We start from the raw sequence: 15,483 nt of genomic DNA, 5'->3' as shown, positions 1-15,483 counted from the left end.
TTAATGTAAATAATGTGATTTTTTTGAAGAGTGTGTGTGAGAGAGAGAGAGAGAGAGAGAGAGAGAGAGAGAGAGAGAGAGAGAGAGAAATTCTTTTCTGAAAACTGAAACTCAATACAAAATAAAAACAACATAAAGCATATAATTTGTTTCGTACACATTCAATAATCATACACCTCATCTCTGGGATTCTTATGAGTGTCTTTGGTTGGAAGTGCTGACCATGGATTTAGAACAAATAGAACAACCAAATTTCAAATGACGTTACGAGCCTAGGTTTTTGTATGTGCTGCTGCTACGTGTATTGTATTGGCTTTTGCAATTTAGTCTTCACCAATAAAAAAAACAGTATATGTAGCCATGTCAGTGCCTTACATCGATCATTCATCATTACGACTGATGTGTTTACGTTTACACTGAAGGAAGGTTCTTCTTTCATTCTATGGATTCTAATTCTATGGCGTAGAGCGTTACAGTTCCTCACTAGCATATCCAGCGGATGAAGCGCTCAAAGAATGAGGGTTTGTTCAGCATGTTGTAGTCAGCTCCTCTAAAGATGGCCGACATGTCCTCTAGTGACACCTTCTGCAGCACCTCTTCATCTGTGTCGGTTCCCATGGCGATCACCGTGGGAACGCCTTCCGCTCTTCTCATGGCAGTTATGCCCTCATCCAGCTGCCCGCTGGCTGTGATACCATCAGTGATGAACACGAAGGCCACCTCAGCGTTGCGACGGGCCTGGCGTTCATTCTACAAACACAACATACAATGTTAAATGAATAGTTCAACATTTTAGGAAATTAGCTTATTGTCTTTCAGTAGTCGAAGTGAGAGGTTGATTATGGCTCTTAAATCTACGCGTTAATATGGAGCTTAAGACAGGAGGAAGTTAGCTTAGCATAAAGACGGAAACAGGGAAAAACGGCTAACCATAAATCTTCATATGATTTCTCTTTGTGTACAGCTGAAACACATTCAGTGTGGTAATGGTTTTGTCGGTCGTATTTTTGAACTTTGGAGAGAATCAGCTGTTTTCCCCTTCAATCTTTATGCTAAACTGAACTAATCACCTCCAGGCTCCGGCTCTGTACTTAAGGGAAAAGTTTTACACTTTTAGAAATATGCTTACTCACTTTGTTGCTGAGATTTAGAGAGAAGACTGATACCGCTTACATATATGTATGTTAAATATGATGCTACAGCCAACAGGCTATTAGCCTAGCTTAGCATAAAGACTGAAAACTGAAAAACTTCTTTCTTGGCTCGTAGCAGTCCCTGTTTCCCACATGTAATTCACCAGAAAACCTCAACTCATAATTTTTTAATATAAGTTTTTACATTTAAAACAAACAAGATATGTTTTAATTTGTGAGTTTTAGAGTAACTGGTAGGTGGGTTTGTCACTTTATGAACAGAGGCAAGCTAGCTGTTTCCTCCATGTGCCTGGTATTGAAGCTAAGCTAATTGGCAACTGATTGGAGTGTGTGTGTTTGTTATACCTTTATAAACACCACATTGTTGACAGCGTGAATGATGGCGCTGCCCAGAGCAGAAGAGGAGTCCATGTAGTTCACACGTGACAGTGAATCAGCGATCACTGTGAGATTGTGTGTGAGCGGGAACTCCACCCTCTGTTCTGTAGGGCTGCCGTACTGGATCAGAGCCACGCGGGCATTCCTCTCGTCTGAGTCGCCGTTGGCCAGGGTGAGGCGGCGAGCCACATTCTCGATGAACTCTTTGGCCCTGCGGTGGTTCTCCAGTCCCATCCTCTCAGATCCATCCAACATGAACACCAAATCCACTGGCCGCTGAACACAGGTAGCCACGGCAGGCTCTGGAACAGACACACATACATAAGGTTTTACATCAAACATGGTGTTCGATGAGCTCCAGCTGGAACACAGATGCTCAGTGATCAAAGCCAGCAAAAAATTTGATGTAACATGCTATACTTCCATACATGCTAGTTGCAGTCCAGCTTGTCTGATTTATTGTAAAAACCTCTCAGATTTCCAAGTGGCCTCTTCAAGAAAGCACTTTTAGTTTGCTCTACCATTTTATTATCTTGCAACAACATTAGAAAAACAAGAATACATTCCATCTTATACAAAACAACATAGTTCACATCAGCAAGTTGCAGTCACGGAGCTAACATGATACCATAACATCTGGTTGAAGCCGCTCTGTGGTCATTTTCCTCTAGTCATCCTACTTTACAAGCCAAGCCACATGCAAGAAAAACAAAAGAAAAAAAAGAAAAGAAAAAAAAAACATGCACCAATCAAGGGCATAACATACAATAGTTCCTTCATTGTCAGTGCCAAGTCAATTAACCAAACATCTACATACACCAACTTCTGACTCATGCACTGTATATTGTGATATGTATAACACCAGATATTTTCCACATGTAATGGCTTTTCCATCGACATGAGTCATTCACAGACAAAAGTAACGGCCGTAACCATGGATATGTGCAAAACAGCAAAATAAAAATAAAAAAGAAAAGTCATCAGAGTGATTCAGCGAGCTCATGATTCACAGTGGAAATGAGGCTTCATGAAAGAGCCACTGTACACTATACAGGAGCACCATGAATGGCTCTACACAGGAATCTGCCTCCAACAAATGGATGACATCCGTTTTCCATGTGAATGGAAAATGTTCCTCCACTAAGGTGGAAGAAATGATATGTATCATATTACTAACAGACATACTTTTCTGAGAGACAGCGCCACTTATGTATGTTAAATCAAAAATACTCTATGAGGTGAGGGAACATCATGAATCCACATTTTGACTTTTGGCCCATCATATACAGTAACCATACATAAGGCTGCTGCTATGTGTTATGACAGGGCCAGCTTCATATCATGCATCAGCCCAGGTGTTTATTGCACCCAAAGAGTTAAAATAAATGCCCACAGTCTTAATAAAATCTATTCTATGTCCAGCAGAAAGCTTATTAGTCATTGGCAGCCTTATTGGCGAGGTAGCATGGTTAGCATATTAGCATTAGCAGAGTCCTATGGCTTTCTCTGGGTCTCCCATAATGTCTCCATAGACATATTTGAAGGAGTCGATGAACAGCTGGGTCCACTGCTGTCTGTCCGCTCCCTGGGCGAGTTTGGCTCTCTGGGCTGTGTACGCCATGGTTGCCACGCCAACCCCGTACTGCTGCTCGCTCAGGCCGTTCAGCAGGTTGGCCACACCCTCCAAAGAGGTGGGGACCAGTGTGGGGTTGCCCTCTTCGGCCAGTGGCTTCCAGGGGAGAGGGGCTTGCCCCACAGTGATGCCCCCTCCTGCAACAAGTGGGCGGAATAACATTGTGGGCGGGGTCCCACAGACACGACGCATCAATACAGCCAACTAAGACGCCGGACGTACGACGAGTTGCACAAAAAGGCAAGTTTGGTCTTGTCTGTTGGTTGTATTGCCACATAAATCAATTGTTCCATAGCAAAAGAGGAGTAGCTATACAACAGACATATTGACCTCAGCTGAAGCCACAGTGCATCTAATGCAATAGATTAAAGGCGTCAGTATGCTTCAAACATATGGACACATATAAATGAAAAAATATTTTTACCTGCCACCATAAAGAGGGATGAGACACGATGAATCGTACAAAAGGGGATAACAGCGCACACTCAGACAGTCTTTCCTCATTCATCGTGTTACACTTGGTCGTGCACCAGAAAAAGTGATGGAAGAAGATGCGTGAAGAATGTAAAAACAGAGCTTGAGAGAGACAACCTGCATACTTTCTCACCTCCAAATGCCACGTGAAATGAGTTTGTTCACGCCGATTGACAATCCAACAAGCACCTTGTTTAAAAGATACTGACGCCTTAATAATACTGGTTATCCAGGCCTAAATGTTGATAGAACGTGTATAAACTTTGAACAGGACACAAAGCAAAGCCAAAGCTTATTTGACGCATTATGTTTCAAAATCTTACCTGATTTACACGGGAGATCGGGGCATACGATTTCAGGATCTGAAACCAAAGACAGAGACAGAAAGTCAGAGGATCTGGTCAAAAACTGAAACAACTTCTCACAGCCAATCTGACCAAAATGTGTGTTTCTGTAAAGAGTGTACCTGGGCAGAGCACAGTCTCAATCTTGTCAATGAACTCGTCGGCCACGAGGTCTGCAAAGCGCTTCATGCCCTGCACCTTCTTGTCCCTCTGGCAGGTGATGCTCTTCAGACTCTCATTCTCCTCAGGCTGGTCGAACATGTCTCCGACACCGATGGCGCTCACATCAACACTGGGGTCACTGGTCACCGGCAGTACACAGAAATACAAGGTAAAACTTTTATCTTCTCCACAAATGCTAATTGTTAAACCCCAAAATGTACAGCCCCAGTGTCAGGCACCGGCAGAGGTAGGTGAGCAGTGAGTCGTCATCTCTAGGGTCGTAGCGTCCGTCAGTGATGACAACTACGGTGACATTGGCCCTGGCTCTGCGGCTGTTCCTGATCAAGGTGTCGTAGGCGTACTTCAGAGCGGACGGAGTCCACGTTCCTCCAGCGATCCACTCCAAACGCTTCACTGCATTCTGAATAGTGGATAAGGCCGCATGTGAGTGATGTGTATGTGCAGTACTTGGGATCCATTCATTTGTTTTCTATAAGGACTCTATTAAGCATATTAGTCACTGCCATCCATAAAGGTACTAATGCATGGTTAGCATATTAGCTTCAGCAGACTTCCAGCTACACAGATTGCATAAATGCTCTTCCGAGTAGACTTTCCAGTTTTCGACCGCCCTGTGTTATGAGTCAGGTCAATAAATATGAGGACATCTGCTCAAAATACATAGTTAGCAGAAAAAGGTTAAATGAACGCACAAGATATTAGTTCAAATAGATATTTGACCTACCTTTTACAAACACACCTAACTTAAGGGATAAGTGTGTTGTTATTCTGAATTTTTCTTAATGTCAAGAATTCCTGTGAAAAGTGTGTTTGTGTTTGTGCGTCTCTTAATACTTATATACACAACACCACCTGCCCTGTCTGTTGCACTCAGCCCAAAGCCTGTTGGCTCCTACTGAAGACATACATCTTTAAAAGAAGGTTACAATTAATTAGTTTATAATTTTCAAAAAGGACAAAGTAGTTACCTCAAATATTTTGGAAGCGTAGTTTTGACGTCTTAGAGCGTATTTACAGCAGCAGCACAGTGTATGTAGGGATCGACTCTAAATAAACTACAGTTCCCATGTTCATTGAAAAGAAGTAAGATGATCTACCATTTGTGCATCCCAGATTATATGTTTTCGTAAATGTCAGAAATATATGTAGCGAGACATGTACACATATGTAACTGTGATGACTTCCATCTGCCTCGTGTGTGCAGACAGCAGCAGATGTGATCTGATCGGACTTGATTAATTACGAAACATCTGGACAAAAGAGGCAAAAGGACAGACTGTGATACGACCTAAAAATAAGCTTCAAAGCGGTTTTTCGTTTTGTTTGTGTCTGCCTGTGTGTGAGACCTTGAAAGCAGACAGTGAGTCGATGTTGGGGTCATCGAGCCGGATGGCCTGGAACGTTCCATTGTGACTGTACTGAACCACTCCCACTCTTGTGCCTGGGAACACAAGCAACCGTGTTTATACGTGTTTAAGCTGGCAGCCATTTTGAAATATCACACTCTAATTCTCCTTCTCAGTTCTCATGTTCACCTGTGGCTGATTGGGGGTCTTTGGCAAGGGATCCCAGTCTGTTGATGGTGTTGATGACAAAGTTCTTCTCCAGGGTGAAGTTGGTGAGACCCACTGACTCTGAGCTGTCAATCACAAACACAATGTCCAGGGCTCCGCAGCGTTTCTCGCAGTCTGCAGAAAAAAACACAGACTGTAATGATCCGACAGCCTATCAGAGCGTTCGGATCACGGATGGCAAAGCGATCCTTGCTGAACTCACCACAGCAGCCACACGTCTCTCTGATGTAGCTCATGACGTCACATTCCTGCAGGAAAACACAAAACACATCATTATATCCATTGCATCCTCTGAGTGTTTCTGTTGACGTGCCAGTGATGGAACAGAGGTTCGAGGAGATGTTCTTACAGTGAGGCCGGGATCTCCCTCAGGGCCTGGACCTCCCTGTAGAGGACAAGAACGCACACAATCACATCTCTGTCTCTCGGCTCCTGTCTGGTTTGGGATGGCTAGCAGATAATGCTCATGAGTATACAGGTAAACATATGACCACATAGGCTTAGACTGGCTTTTCCTGGTTGGATGCAATTGGATTTTTGACAGTAGAGTGGAAAGGAAAAGTGGACGTATGTGCAGGTTTTGTGTACTTACATCAGGTCCAGTATCTCCTCTCGGTCCTCTTAGGCCAGGTTCACCCTGAAATCCTGCATCACCCTTTAGTAAGCAAAGAAATCATAAAGCTGTAACTATACTCACAAACTTTCCTCAAGTGATAGCATACACCAACTACGAGGACTTATTTACTTTGTCTCCTGGAGGACCTTTAACCCCAGGCTCGCCTTTTTGACCACAGTCTCCCCTGCTGCCACGAGGTCCAGGATTACCCTTCTCTCCTCTGTCACCCTGCAGAAGAGTGGAGGAAAGTTTTGTCAACCAAGTGTGTCACCGCAACTAACAAATGTAAGGAGACGAAGTGCATGTATACGTTACCGACGGTCCTCTTGGTCCAGGATAGCTAAAGCCCGGTCTTCCGGGGTCTCCCTGAATAGAGACGAAATGAGCAGTCAAGACAAAGACCTGCAGCCACAAAGCTGGAAACAGTGCAGGGAAGATGCTACCGCACACACACACACACACAGATACTCACCTTGGGTCCAGCCTGTCCGGGGTCACCTCTTGGCCCAACATCACCAGCGTCACCTCTGGTACCCTACATTACAAACAGTGTTAAAGCAAGCTAGATGAGGCCCTTGTTGATACGACGCCCAAATGTTACTTCCAACCTACATTTTTCCCAGCCTCTCCTGATAACCCTGGTGGTCCTCTGGGGCCGGGCAGACCATTGTCTCCCTGTTCAGAGGAGAGAGTGTTGACAACGGGAGTGAATGGGAATGAAACTCAAGAGTGCGTGATGTCCATATGAATATATACAGATTATAGATATAATAATACAGTCATTCTTACCTTTGTACCTTTGTTTCCTGATTCACCCGGAAGTCCTCTCAAGCCTTCTGGCCCCATTTCACCCTGAAATACACAGTACCATCAGCAATGAGCCCTCTAGTGGTGGAATAACATGTCTCAGTGAAACACACCTGAAGAGGAATAATTTGAGCCACTGCAAAAAAAAAATCACAATGTTTCACACTTGTGCGATTGTGTAAATGGACTCATACCTTATCTCCTTTAATTCCATCAGGCCCTTGACCACCCTTTGCCCCATAATCCCCTCTTCTCCCCTAGAACAGAACAATGATTAGAAAACCATCAGGCAACACAAAGACAGTGACAGACAGAAGAAGGGGTCAGGGGTGAATCTGAGGTTCTTACCAACTCGCCTCTGGTTCCTGGAAGTCCAGGAGTTCCCTAAGAAACACAATGTACAGGTGAGCCACTTGATGCGTGTGAGTGAGTATGTGTTTGAATGTATTTCTGTCTGTGGCGATGGACTGAGTCTTACTGAGTTTCCTTTCCCGCCGGGGAAGCCAGGTGATCCAGGACTTCCCCTCTCTCCCTGCAGAAGAAATACCAGACGTTAGCCTTTCACCGCCAACACTACGACACTACGTTTAACATGACATCTGGCCTTCTTCTCTCTCTCAGGGAAGGGACCGATTTACCTTTGGTCCAGGCTCTCCAGACGGGCCGGTGAGACCAGGTTTACCAGGGCGTCCGGGATCTCCCTGAAGACAGGACACAAACACGGACAATTTAACCAAAATCCTGATGGATGAAGGTTTGTGTTTGACGAGGACACACAAGACCATTTACCTTCTCTCCATCAGTTCCAGGAGGACCACGTTCACCGACGTCTCCGGGGTGACCATCGGGACCCTGCAAACCATCAAACACACACCATAAAGAGGCCATAACACAACACACTACGGGTGTACCAATAATCTTAGACTGTGTTAAATGTCATACTCTGTCGCCTGGGTCTCCTTTGCAGCCAGGAGCGCCGATCCTGCCAATTTTACCCTATAATGCAAGAATACACAAAAAAAGAAAAAAGAAAAAAGAAAATAATTAGATTACAGAATTAGATTATGATATTTTTGTAATTGGGTTGTTGCTCCCTAAACTGTACAACAAAAACTGCTCTTCAAAGTTCAGTCTTTCACAGTTCCTACCTTCTGCCCATCGGTCCCGTTGCGTCCTCCTAAGCCACCAGCACCCTAACAACAAGGAAACGAGACAGTTAGAGGAGAAAGACCAATCACATTCCAGGATGAGGGATAATTGACTGATTGGGTTCGATAGTTAATTAGAAATAGAAAAAAAAAAAACCTACCTTCTTCCCCTGAGTTCCAATATCTCCCTGTGGGCAGACAGAAGATCAACAGTCACTTCATGCACATATAGAGATTCATATGTCATCACCATATGACACTTTATTAACATTCACATAAAAACACAGTAATTGATTCTTTGTTTCTTAGACAGTTGATGATGTTGATCCAAAAAAATGCAAACTGATGCCTCACCTTGTCGCCTTTAAGACCTGGTTCTCCCTATAGAGAGGAAAAAAGGGAAAGAAAAATCATTTATCACGATATAATCACAAACAAAATTAATAATTTTGTGTGCTGCAGTGAACGGTGAATAGGTTGCGGTATGGCGCCATACTTTGATACCGGGCTGACCGATGGGACCTTCAATACCGGGGTCTCCTGGGCGACCTTTTTCTCCTTTCGGACCTGGATCGCCGCTGTCGCCTTTAGCTCCCTGCAGTCAATGAGTTAAAAGGAGAAAATGTCTGTGAGGATGAAAGGGACTGGTGTATAAATACTGTAGGTGTGTGTGTGTGTGTGTGTGTGTGTGTGTGTGTGTGAAACTCACTTTTTGTCCTCGGTGGCCTTTTGGACCAGGGGGTCCGGTTGTCTCCAGACAGGTCACTTTGTAGCACTGTGTTGTATAAGAAAAGAAGAGAAACAGTCAGTGATGAAACAATCTGAAACTGAAATTTTTACATTTCTGATTATTTGTACCATCAGCTGTCTTACCTCCGTGTACGCTAAATGTTGCTGTGAAGACAAAAGAGACAAGGTGTGAACATAAGAGGCACTGATCATTCCTCATATTTCTCTGTGTGCATGTGTGTGTGTGTGTGTGTGTGTGTGTGTGTGTGTGTTACCATTGTACTAATGATGCGATCAATGGTCGGTGTGTGTATAGTGGTTTTGCCCTGGCTCAGATCCACAGCCATGAAGTTCCTCCTGTAGACCGACGCTGGAGAGTTGGCGATCTCCTTCAGACCTGTCTCCTCAGTGTTCCTCGATGCTGCTACGACAAATAACCGGATGCCCTCGTCACGAGCCTTCTCCGCTGCCACCTTGATGCCTCCACACGGGTTCCCGGTCACATGGCCGTCGGTGATGACCACAGAAAATCGGAGGGGTGAAGGTTTTTGGATTGAACGCAGCATTTGGTAGGTCATGTTGTTGAGGGCGCAGTCGGTGTAGGTGCCTTTACCCAAATACCTTATTTTTCGGACATTCTGGAAACAGTGACAAGTGTGAGTTATCATTAAGACTGGATTACCAACCGGCGATTTTATTATCTGGGAAATATACAACTACTTTGTTTTCTGGATGAGGAGTTAGATGAGAAGTCTGTCCATTAAATACATAAACATAGCCGACAGAAGGTTAGTTTAGCTTAGCATAGTTTAGCAAGACTGGAGACAGCTAGCCTGGCTGTGTTTAAAAGAAACAGTATCCGCCAACCAGCGCCTCTAAAGCTCACTAATATTTCATCTGTACACAAATCTCAAGTGTGAAAACAACAGTTTTTTACAGGGGGCTATGTGCTGGACTATTTTTTGGGAGGGAGCAGTTGCTAGGTAAGCAACATGTGAAGTTGTCATCAGTGCTCCCAGCTAAAATCTGGCACAAAATCCCCCCGTAAATCACAGAGTCATCATTTTAACACTTTTGTTTTTGTACAGATTAAAAAAAGAGACATAACCTGTTAATTGGGGCGGCACCAAGAGAGCTGTGTCTCCCTGTCTCCAGTCTTTGTGCTAGGCCCAGTTAACCGGCTGCTGGCTGTAGCCTTGTTCTTAATGAGAGTGGTACTGATCCTCTCATCTAACTTTCCCACACAAAAGAGGATCATTACCAAAATGTTCAAAAATCTAATTCTAATGCATCAATGAATATGATCAGGGGTAATTTTTAACAATGACATGGGCAAAACACTTTGCTTGAGGCTAAGTGTTTGGTCACTTTAATATTGACGAAGGCATTTTGTCTCTATCTGACGACGCAGTGAAGCAGAAAACACCAAAGGAGACAAAGGTCTCTCAATGGAACCAACTCAGGAACCTGCGGACACATAGTGCACATTAAACTACCGGGCCACATGGACTAATGTCCATCTGGCAGCTACCAGCCATTTCTTCTCTGCAGTACACACTGTACGAAAAGCTTCTTTATTTCTTTCACTAGTTGAAATTTGTTTAGTTGTTGGGGCCCACAGCTGATTTTTGCCTCAGGGTCCCCCAAGCAGTTTTGCCCACCCCTGGTTGTCACTGTTGTTAATAGTTATGTGGTGCAAAAAAAGAGTAAAAAAAAAAACTTATTCTCAATAGTGCAGCAATGTTGAGCAAGAGTAACAACTGTCAACATATTATTTTTTCACAATATCAAACTCGTGCTGAGGATGGTCACAGGTCAGAAATACCCATCCTCATTCCCTCCATTCAGAGCCGCCAGCACATTATGTGGTCTCATGCAGCATTAATCACATTTTCCAGTTTCTAATTCAGCACTTAATCACTTGGTTAGGCATGAAACAAATGAGGACTGAACAAATTTAATCTTTAACTTGATGATACATGTGATATGTGTGTGTGTGTGTGTGTCACTCACAATGATGAAATCGTCCTTGGGTACGATGGGACTGAAGACATTTTGTGTCTGGGAGTAGTGCAGTCCCCCGAGTTTCCACTTGATCTGCACAGCACCTCTGTACTGAATATCTTCCAAACGCTTTGCAAACTCCTCAGTGAATTTCTGCAGCAACAAGACACAACACGTTATACAGTGCGGCACATGCAGCTGATTTGGTCAGCTGTCATTTAGAAATGATGTCACTGTAAAACGGGCTATTTCGGGTTGAGGTTTAAATAAAAAATTGCAGATAAACCGGGAACCTTGGTGCTGTCCACTAGCGACCCAGGGGGCGGCTCCTGCAGGGCAATGCTCTCAGATGTGTCAATGGTGAAGTAGACGTCTATGGGACACTCATTGTTCGCTGGAGGGAACAGAGAGACACACACACACACACACACACACACAAAAACACATATAAAAACTCCATGGAAAATGTATTTAAATCAGTAGGACAAAATGTTCCCTGTTAAGTCACTGAAGTTGTGTTAACACATTAGATGACACATTACTGTGGCTGTGAAGCAACTACAGTTCAGTTTGATGGCACTCACTGGCGCACTCTATTTGCTGGCCGTGAGTCAGGGCTCCAAAAAGAAGACAGGCGGCGATGACCTCTAACCCCAGCATCTTCCTGCTCTCCTGTCTGACACAGAAAGGATCAAGACACATGTTTGAGCCAACAACCTGTTTCTGTTTCGCTCAAAATTAATTGGACAAAAGAAATAAAAAATAGACAGTCAAGAATCAAGAAAAAAGGGAAAGACATTCATGTAAAAAAATTTAAAGCCTGAACAAAGAAAACGTGTTTTAAAATCACCAAAACTGTAACAGCCTCTTACAATAAACTCTGATGTGAAGAATCGTTTCTCCTGCGATATAATTATCGGTATGTAGCATTAGCCGATTGCTAAAGTCATTCTGCACCTGGTATCAGTTAAGGGGAATCATAAGAACACATGTCTACTGACTGTTACCATGGGAACAAAATGAATGCCACAGTGAGGTAATAGGTTCGAAGCCATCACGTGAGTCCAAGAGAAACACAGCTCTTTAACACGCTGCCAAGCCACAGCCGCGGACGACCTGTGGATGTTCAGTCACATCCACGACACGGTTAATCTTATCATAATAAAGCACCTCATCCTTTCAAGCCATAGAAAAATGATACACATATTACCTCAGGTGACGACATAAAATAGACTGGAGTCTGGTTGTGTTTGGCAGCTGAGACCAGGCTGCTGTTTTAATGTAATTAGCCTCACGTTTCGGATATAAACCACAGGATGTCACAAGACCACAGTCTGCTGCCCTCCAGAGGATATCCCTTCTCTCACAGTAAGCCCGGGTTCACAGGCTGTCATGGCTGGATTAATCCATAAGAGTGTCCTGGTGCACTGACCCATGTTTCTCATTTGGTTTAACACAAACTTATGTAGGGATATGCTCCAAGTAAATTCTGACCAGTCAGGTAATCGTGCATGATTGATCCCTTGGACCATTTATCATTTGACTTGTGCATATTCCAAGATGAATTAGCGATGAATAAATTAACCACAAAGCAAGTGACACACATTGAATATGGGGCCTGCGGCCGTCTGAGGGTGTGGGGCTCTTCTAAAGGCCTCCGGAGGGCAGCTGACTGACCTCACATCCAGATCACACCCTGTCTGACACTACAAGAAACATGTCACCAAAACCTTTTGGTCTGGTCTCTATACATAACTCTATGCATCTATTCCCGAGATCTACACACGGCAAGCGGCCCTGGATGGACAATATGCCAACTGATGCTCATTACAGCAAACTGCGCTCTTTGCTGTGGCTCCCTCTAGCGGACAGACATCTGCGGAGGAGTCGCTCCTGCAGATGTTCCCACTCCTTTCCCACTGTCCAGGCAAGGAGACTGAGAAGAATCCCCTCAGCTTTATATCACTGCACCAAACATCATGCAAAAGTATTTAGAGATAGAAGCACTACTGACAGCGTCCACGTCGTCCTTAGGTTTTTCTCACAAGCAAGTAGTTTGTGGATTTCCAAGGATTTACGCATCCCAAATTTGTGGGCGCAGCAGTTTGATTCGGCTGCGAAAACACCATCATTTCAGCGAATGAGAGTTTTACGACACGCAAAGAGACACAGAGACAGAGGGACAGACAGGCGGAGATATAACAGGAGAAGGGGAGAGGACAGAATATGGCACATCGTTGTGCGTAAAAGTGCTACATACCTCAACTCTTACTATAACTTTAAATCTTCGTGGGCAGCTGATCCTCTGTTGATTATATCATCTCAGCAGGCGGGAAAACCGAGAAAGAACGGGGTTGCGGAAAGAGAAAATGGGGTATAAAGTCTTGGATGCTCGTTTACTTCACGAAGAGCCGTCCGTTCGCTCTCCTGTCCCGGTCCAGCCCCAGCAACAAGTTCTGACCCCTCCTCCTGTATGCGCACGGCTGTCCGCTTGGAGGCGCCGTGGCTCCGCAGCAACCCGTGTGTGCGCGTGCGCGTGTATCCATGGGAGATTGTACCAGCACTACTACCATACACCAGTGGAAGATGATGCCAAAGCACAGCTGGGGTTTTGAGCTGATCCCCCCTCGAAGACGCCTTAAACTCCACCAATGTCCGTTTAGCATCAGGAGATATCACAGTTGTATGGCTGTGGCCCTCAGCGGAACACATGGCGCAACCCTGGGGACACACTGAGCTTTCATGTCCCTGAGATAGGGCATTTAAGAGGTTTTACAGTTATTCTCACACATGTGGCGAGTTGGAGTGAAATAGAACAGGATAAAGAGCAGACTTAACCCCCCTTAATACACACACACACACACACACACACACAAAAGGCCCTGGCTTTTGTCTGGTAGTCTGGTTGCAATTAGTAGGCCAAGTGAGAGGAGTTTATACTCGGTGTAAACACTGACAGACTGTCCATCAGTCTGCTCACCATGTTTATATGCATGTAGGTGCTTCAGCTGCCTGTTTGCCTGTTTGTATGTCTTAAAGTCTTTGTGGACTTAGTGGGAGGTCTCCGATGTACAGGACTTACCATGTATGTGCACATCTGCACTTGTATTTACACTGTGAATGAAAAGCATATTTTACTTCATGTCATTGTTGGTGACTGTGTGCCAACTGCAGCACCACAGGTTGAACATATCAGAGTCCAATTTGCTTGAATTTTCTGATGTGGCCTGCAGAGCTGCCGGTGCATTAACCAGTAACACTGCCACTAATGTGTTGTCCATGCAGCCCAGAGCACAGGAGGCCATGTCAGGAGCAGGCTTTTAATCCAAGTCCATATCTGTTACATCATACGCTATCAGACTGAAGACGTCATTTGTGTTAAATCACTATAAAAGATGATGATGTGAATCACTGGAGGTCTATTTGGAAGTCATATCTTTAAAATCTGACCTCTACAGTCAACAGTCATTGTTTTGACATTTACCGACATTTAATGGATTTGTTTTAAACATTTCACTCCCCCTGCTTTTCAATTTAACTTTACCTGACATTGTTGTGGGTTACAAGCAGTCTAGAGGAGGTTGGAGGAGAGACAGCAGTCAGCATTTTGCCAAGGGAACCAAGTAGGAGAGGGGATAAGATAGACAACAGGAGGAAGAGGCGGCGGCCAGCTGCTGACCAGAGTTAGCACTATGAAGCTCTTCTCGCTGTCTTGGCCAGGGAAGCGTTTTTCCTTAAAAAGAGAAGAAGAGAGGAGTGGAGCAAGATGTCTGTGTGTGTGTGTGTGTGTGTGTGTGTGTGTGTGTGTGTGTGTGTGTGTGTGTGCATGTGATGGAGAGATGTGGAGGTGGGCGGGGGCGGAGGCGGAGGCGGGGGGGTTCTGGTCTCTCTTAAAACTGTGACTCATACAATAGGAATGACCTCCCTCCCAAATAAGAGTAAACCAGCCTTTGCCTCTCTCTTTTCTCTCACACACTCTCCACTCTTTCAATTTTTTTTCTTTATTTCTTTCACATGGACGTGTTTCACTCTAGGGGAATTTCTGCATAATCAGTTCCAGAATCATAAACAGCTCGACTCGCCAAAATCGCTTCGACTTTACTTTCAGAGTTCCACGGAAAATGAGCACAAAGATATAAATGCACAGCATTGTCAAAGAGCAGATGGATGTTCATGCAGCCTACAGCATGCAAAGACAAACAAAGTGTAAAGCTCTAAAGGTTATTTACAAGGGTGTCCTAATGTCCATGACTCTCTGTCTATGAATGCCAGTGATGTACTTCTTCCAGATGTTCTCCAGTGCAGCTCCTGAATCATGAATTCTGTATTTAAGAACAAATAAACAGGATATTACTTTAAACTTACAATAAGCTAACATCTACTCCCCTTTTTCCTTTGCTTCTTTTTGCAATCTTTTTTTCCTCCTTTTTTTCCAGATG

The 15,483-nt window shown here is 44.3% G+C and overlaps 1 protein-coding gene across 1 annotated transcript; it reads right to left on the bottom strand.

Annotated features, from left to right (window-relative positions):
• Positions 1-62: 62 nt before the first annotated feature.
• On the bottom strand, positions 63-13,474 carry LOC111228934 (collagen alpha-2(VI) chain-like). Its single transcript, XM_022755047.1, has 32 exons — positions 13,305-13,474; positions 11,629-11,720; positions 11,338-11,438; positions 11,054-11,197; positions 9,316-9,678; positions 9,185-9,205; positions 9,021-9,086; positions 8,808-8,906; positions 8,666-8,692; positions 8,473-8,499; positions 8,312-8,356; positions 8,106-8,159; positions 7,953-8,015; positions 7,802-7,864; positions 7,642-7,695; positions 7,512-7,547; positions 7,358-7,420; positions 7,146-7,208; positions 6,969-7,031; positions 6,829-6,891; positions 6,672-6,722; positions 6,486-6,584; positions 6,333-6,395; positions 6,090-6,125; positions 5,943-5,988; positions 5,702-5,854; positions 5,513-5,607; positions 4,385-4,566; positions 4,106-4,284; positions 3,963-4,001; positions 1,500-1,834; positions 63-750 (listed from the first exon to the last, which is right to left on the bottom strand). Exons 2-32 carry the CDS (start codon positions 11,702-11,704, stop codon positions 484-486), a joined length of 3,036 nt encoding a protein of 1,011 aa, XP_022610768.1. The 5' UTR covers positions 11,705-11,720; positions 13,305-13,474; the 3' UTR covers positions 63-483.
• Between the last annotated feature and the right edge of the window lie 2,009 nt (positions 13,475-15,483).

Source organism: Seriola dumerili, unplaced genomic scaffold (genome assembly GCF_002260705.1).
Source record: "Seriola dumerili isolate Sdu_G_001 unplaced genomic scaffold, Sdu_1.0 BDQW01000226.1, whole genome shotgun sequence".
In the NCBI taxonomy this organism is placed as follows: domain Eukaryota; kingdom Metazoa; phylum Chordata; class Actinopteri; order Carangiformes; family Carangidae; genus Seriola; species Seriola dumerili.
Note: the sequence above shows the minus strand (reverse complement) of the source record. Positions and strands in the feature narration are given on the sequence as shown.

Coding starts and splice junctions, on each gene's coding strand:
- LOC111228934 (XM_022755047.1), bottom strand. CDS start 11,704: ATGCTGGGGTTAGAGGTCATCGCCGCCTGTCTTCTTTTTGGAGCCCTG. Junction 5,989..6,089: donor AGGGAGATCCCGGCCTCACT/GTAAGAACATCT, acceptor GTTTTCCTGCAG/GAATGTGACGTCATGAGCTA. Junction 5,855..5,942: donor AGAGACGTGTGGCTGCTGTG/GTGAGTTCAGCA, acceptor TTTTTTCTGCAG/ACTGCGAGAAACGCTGCGGA.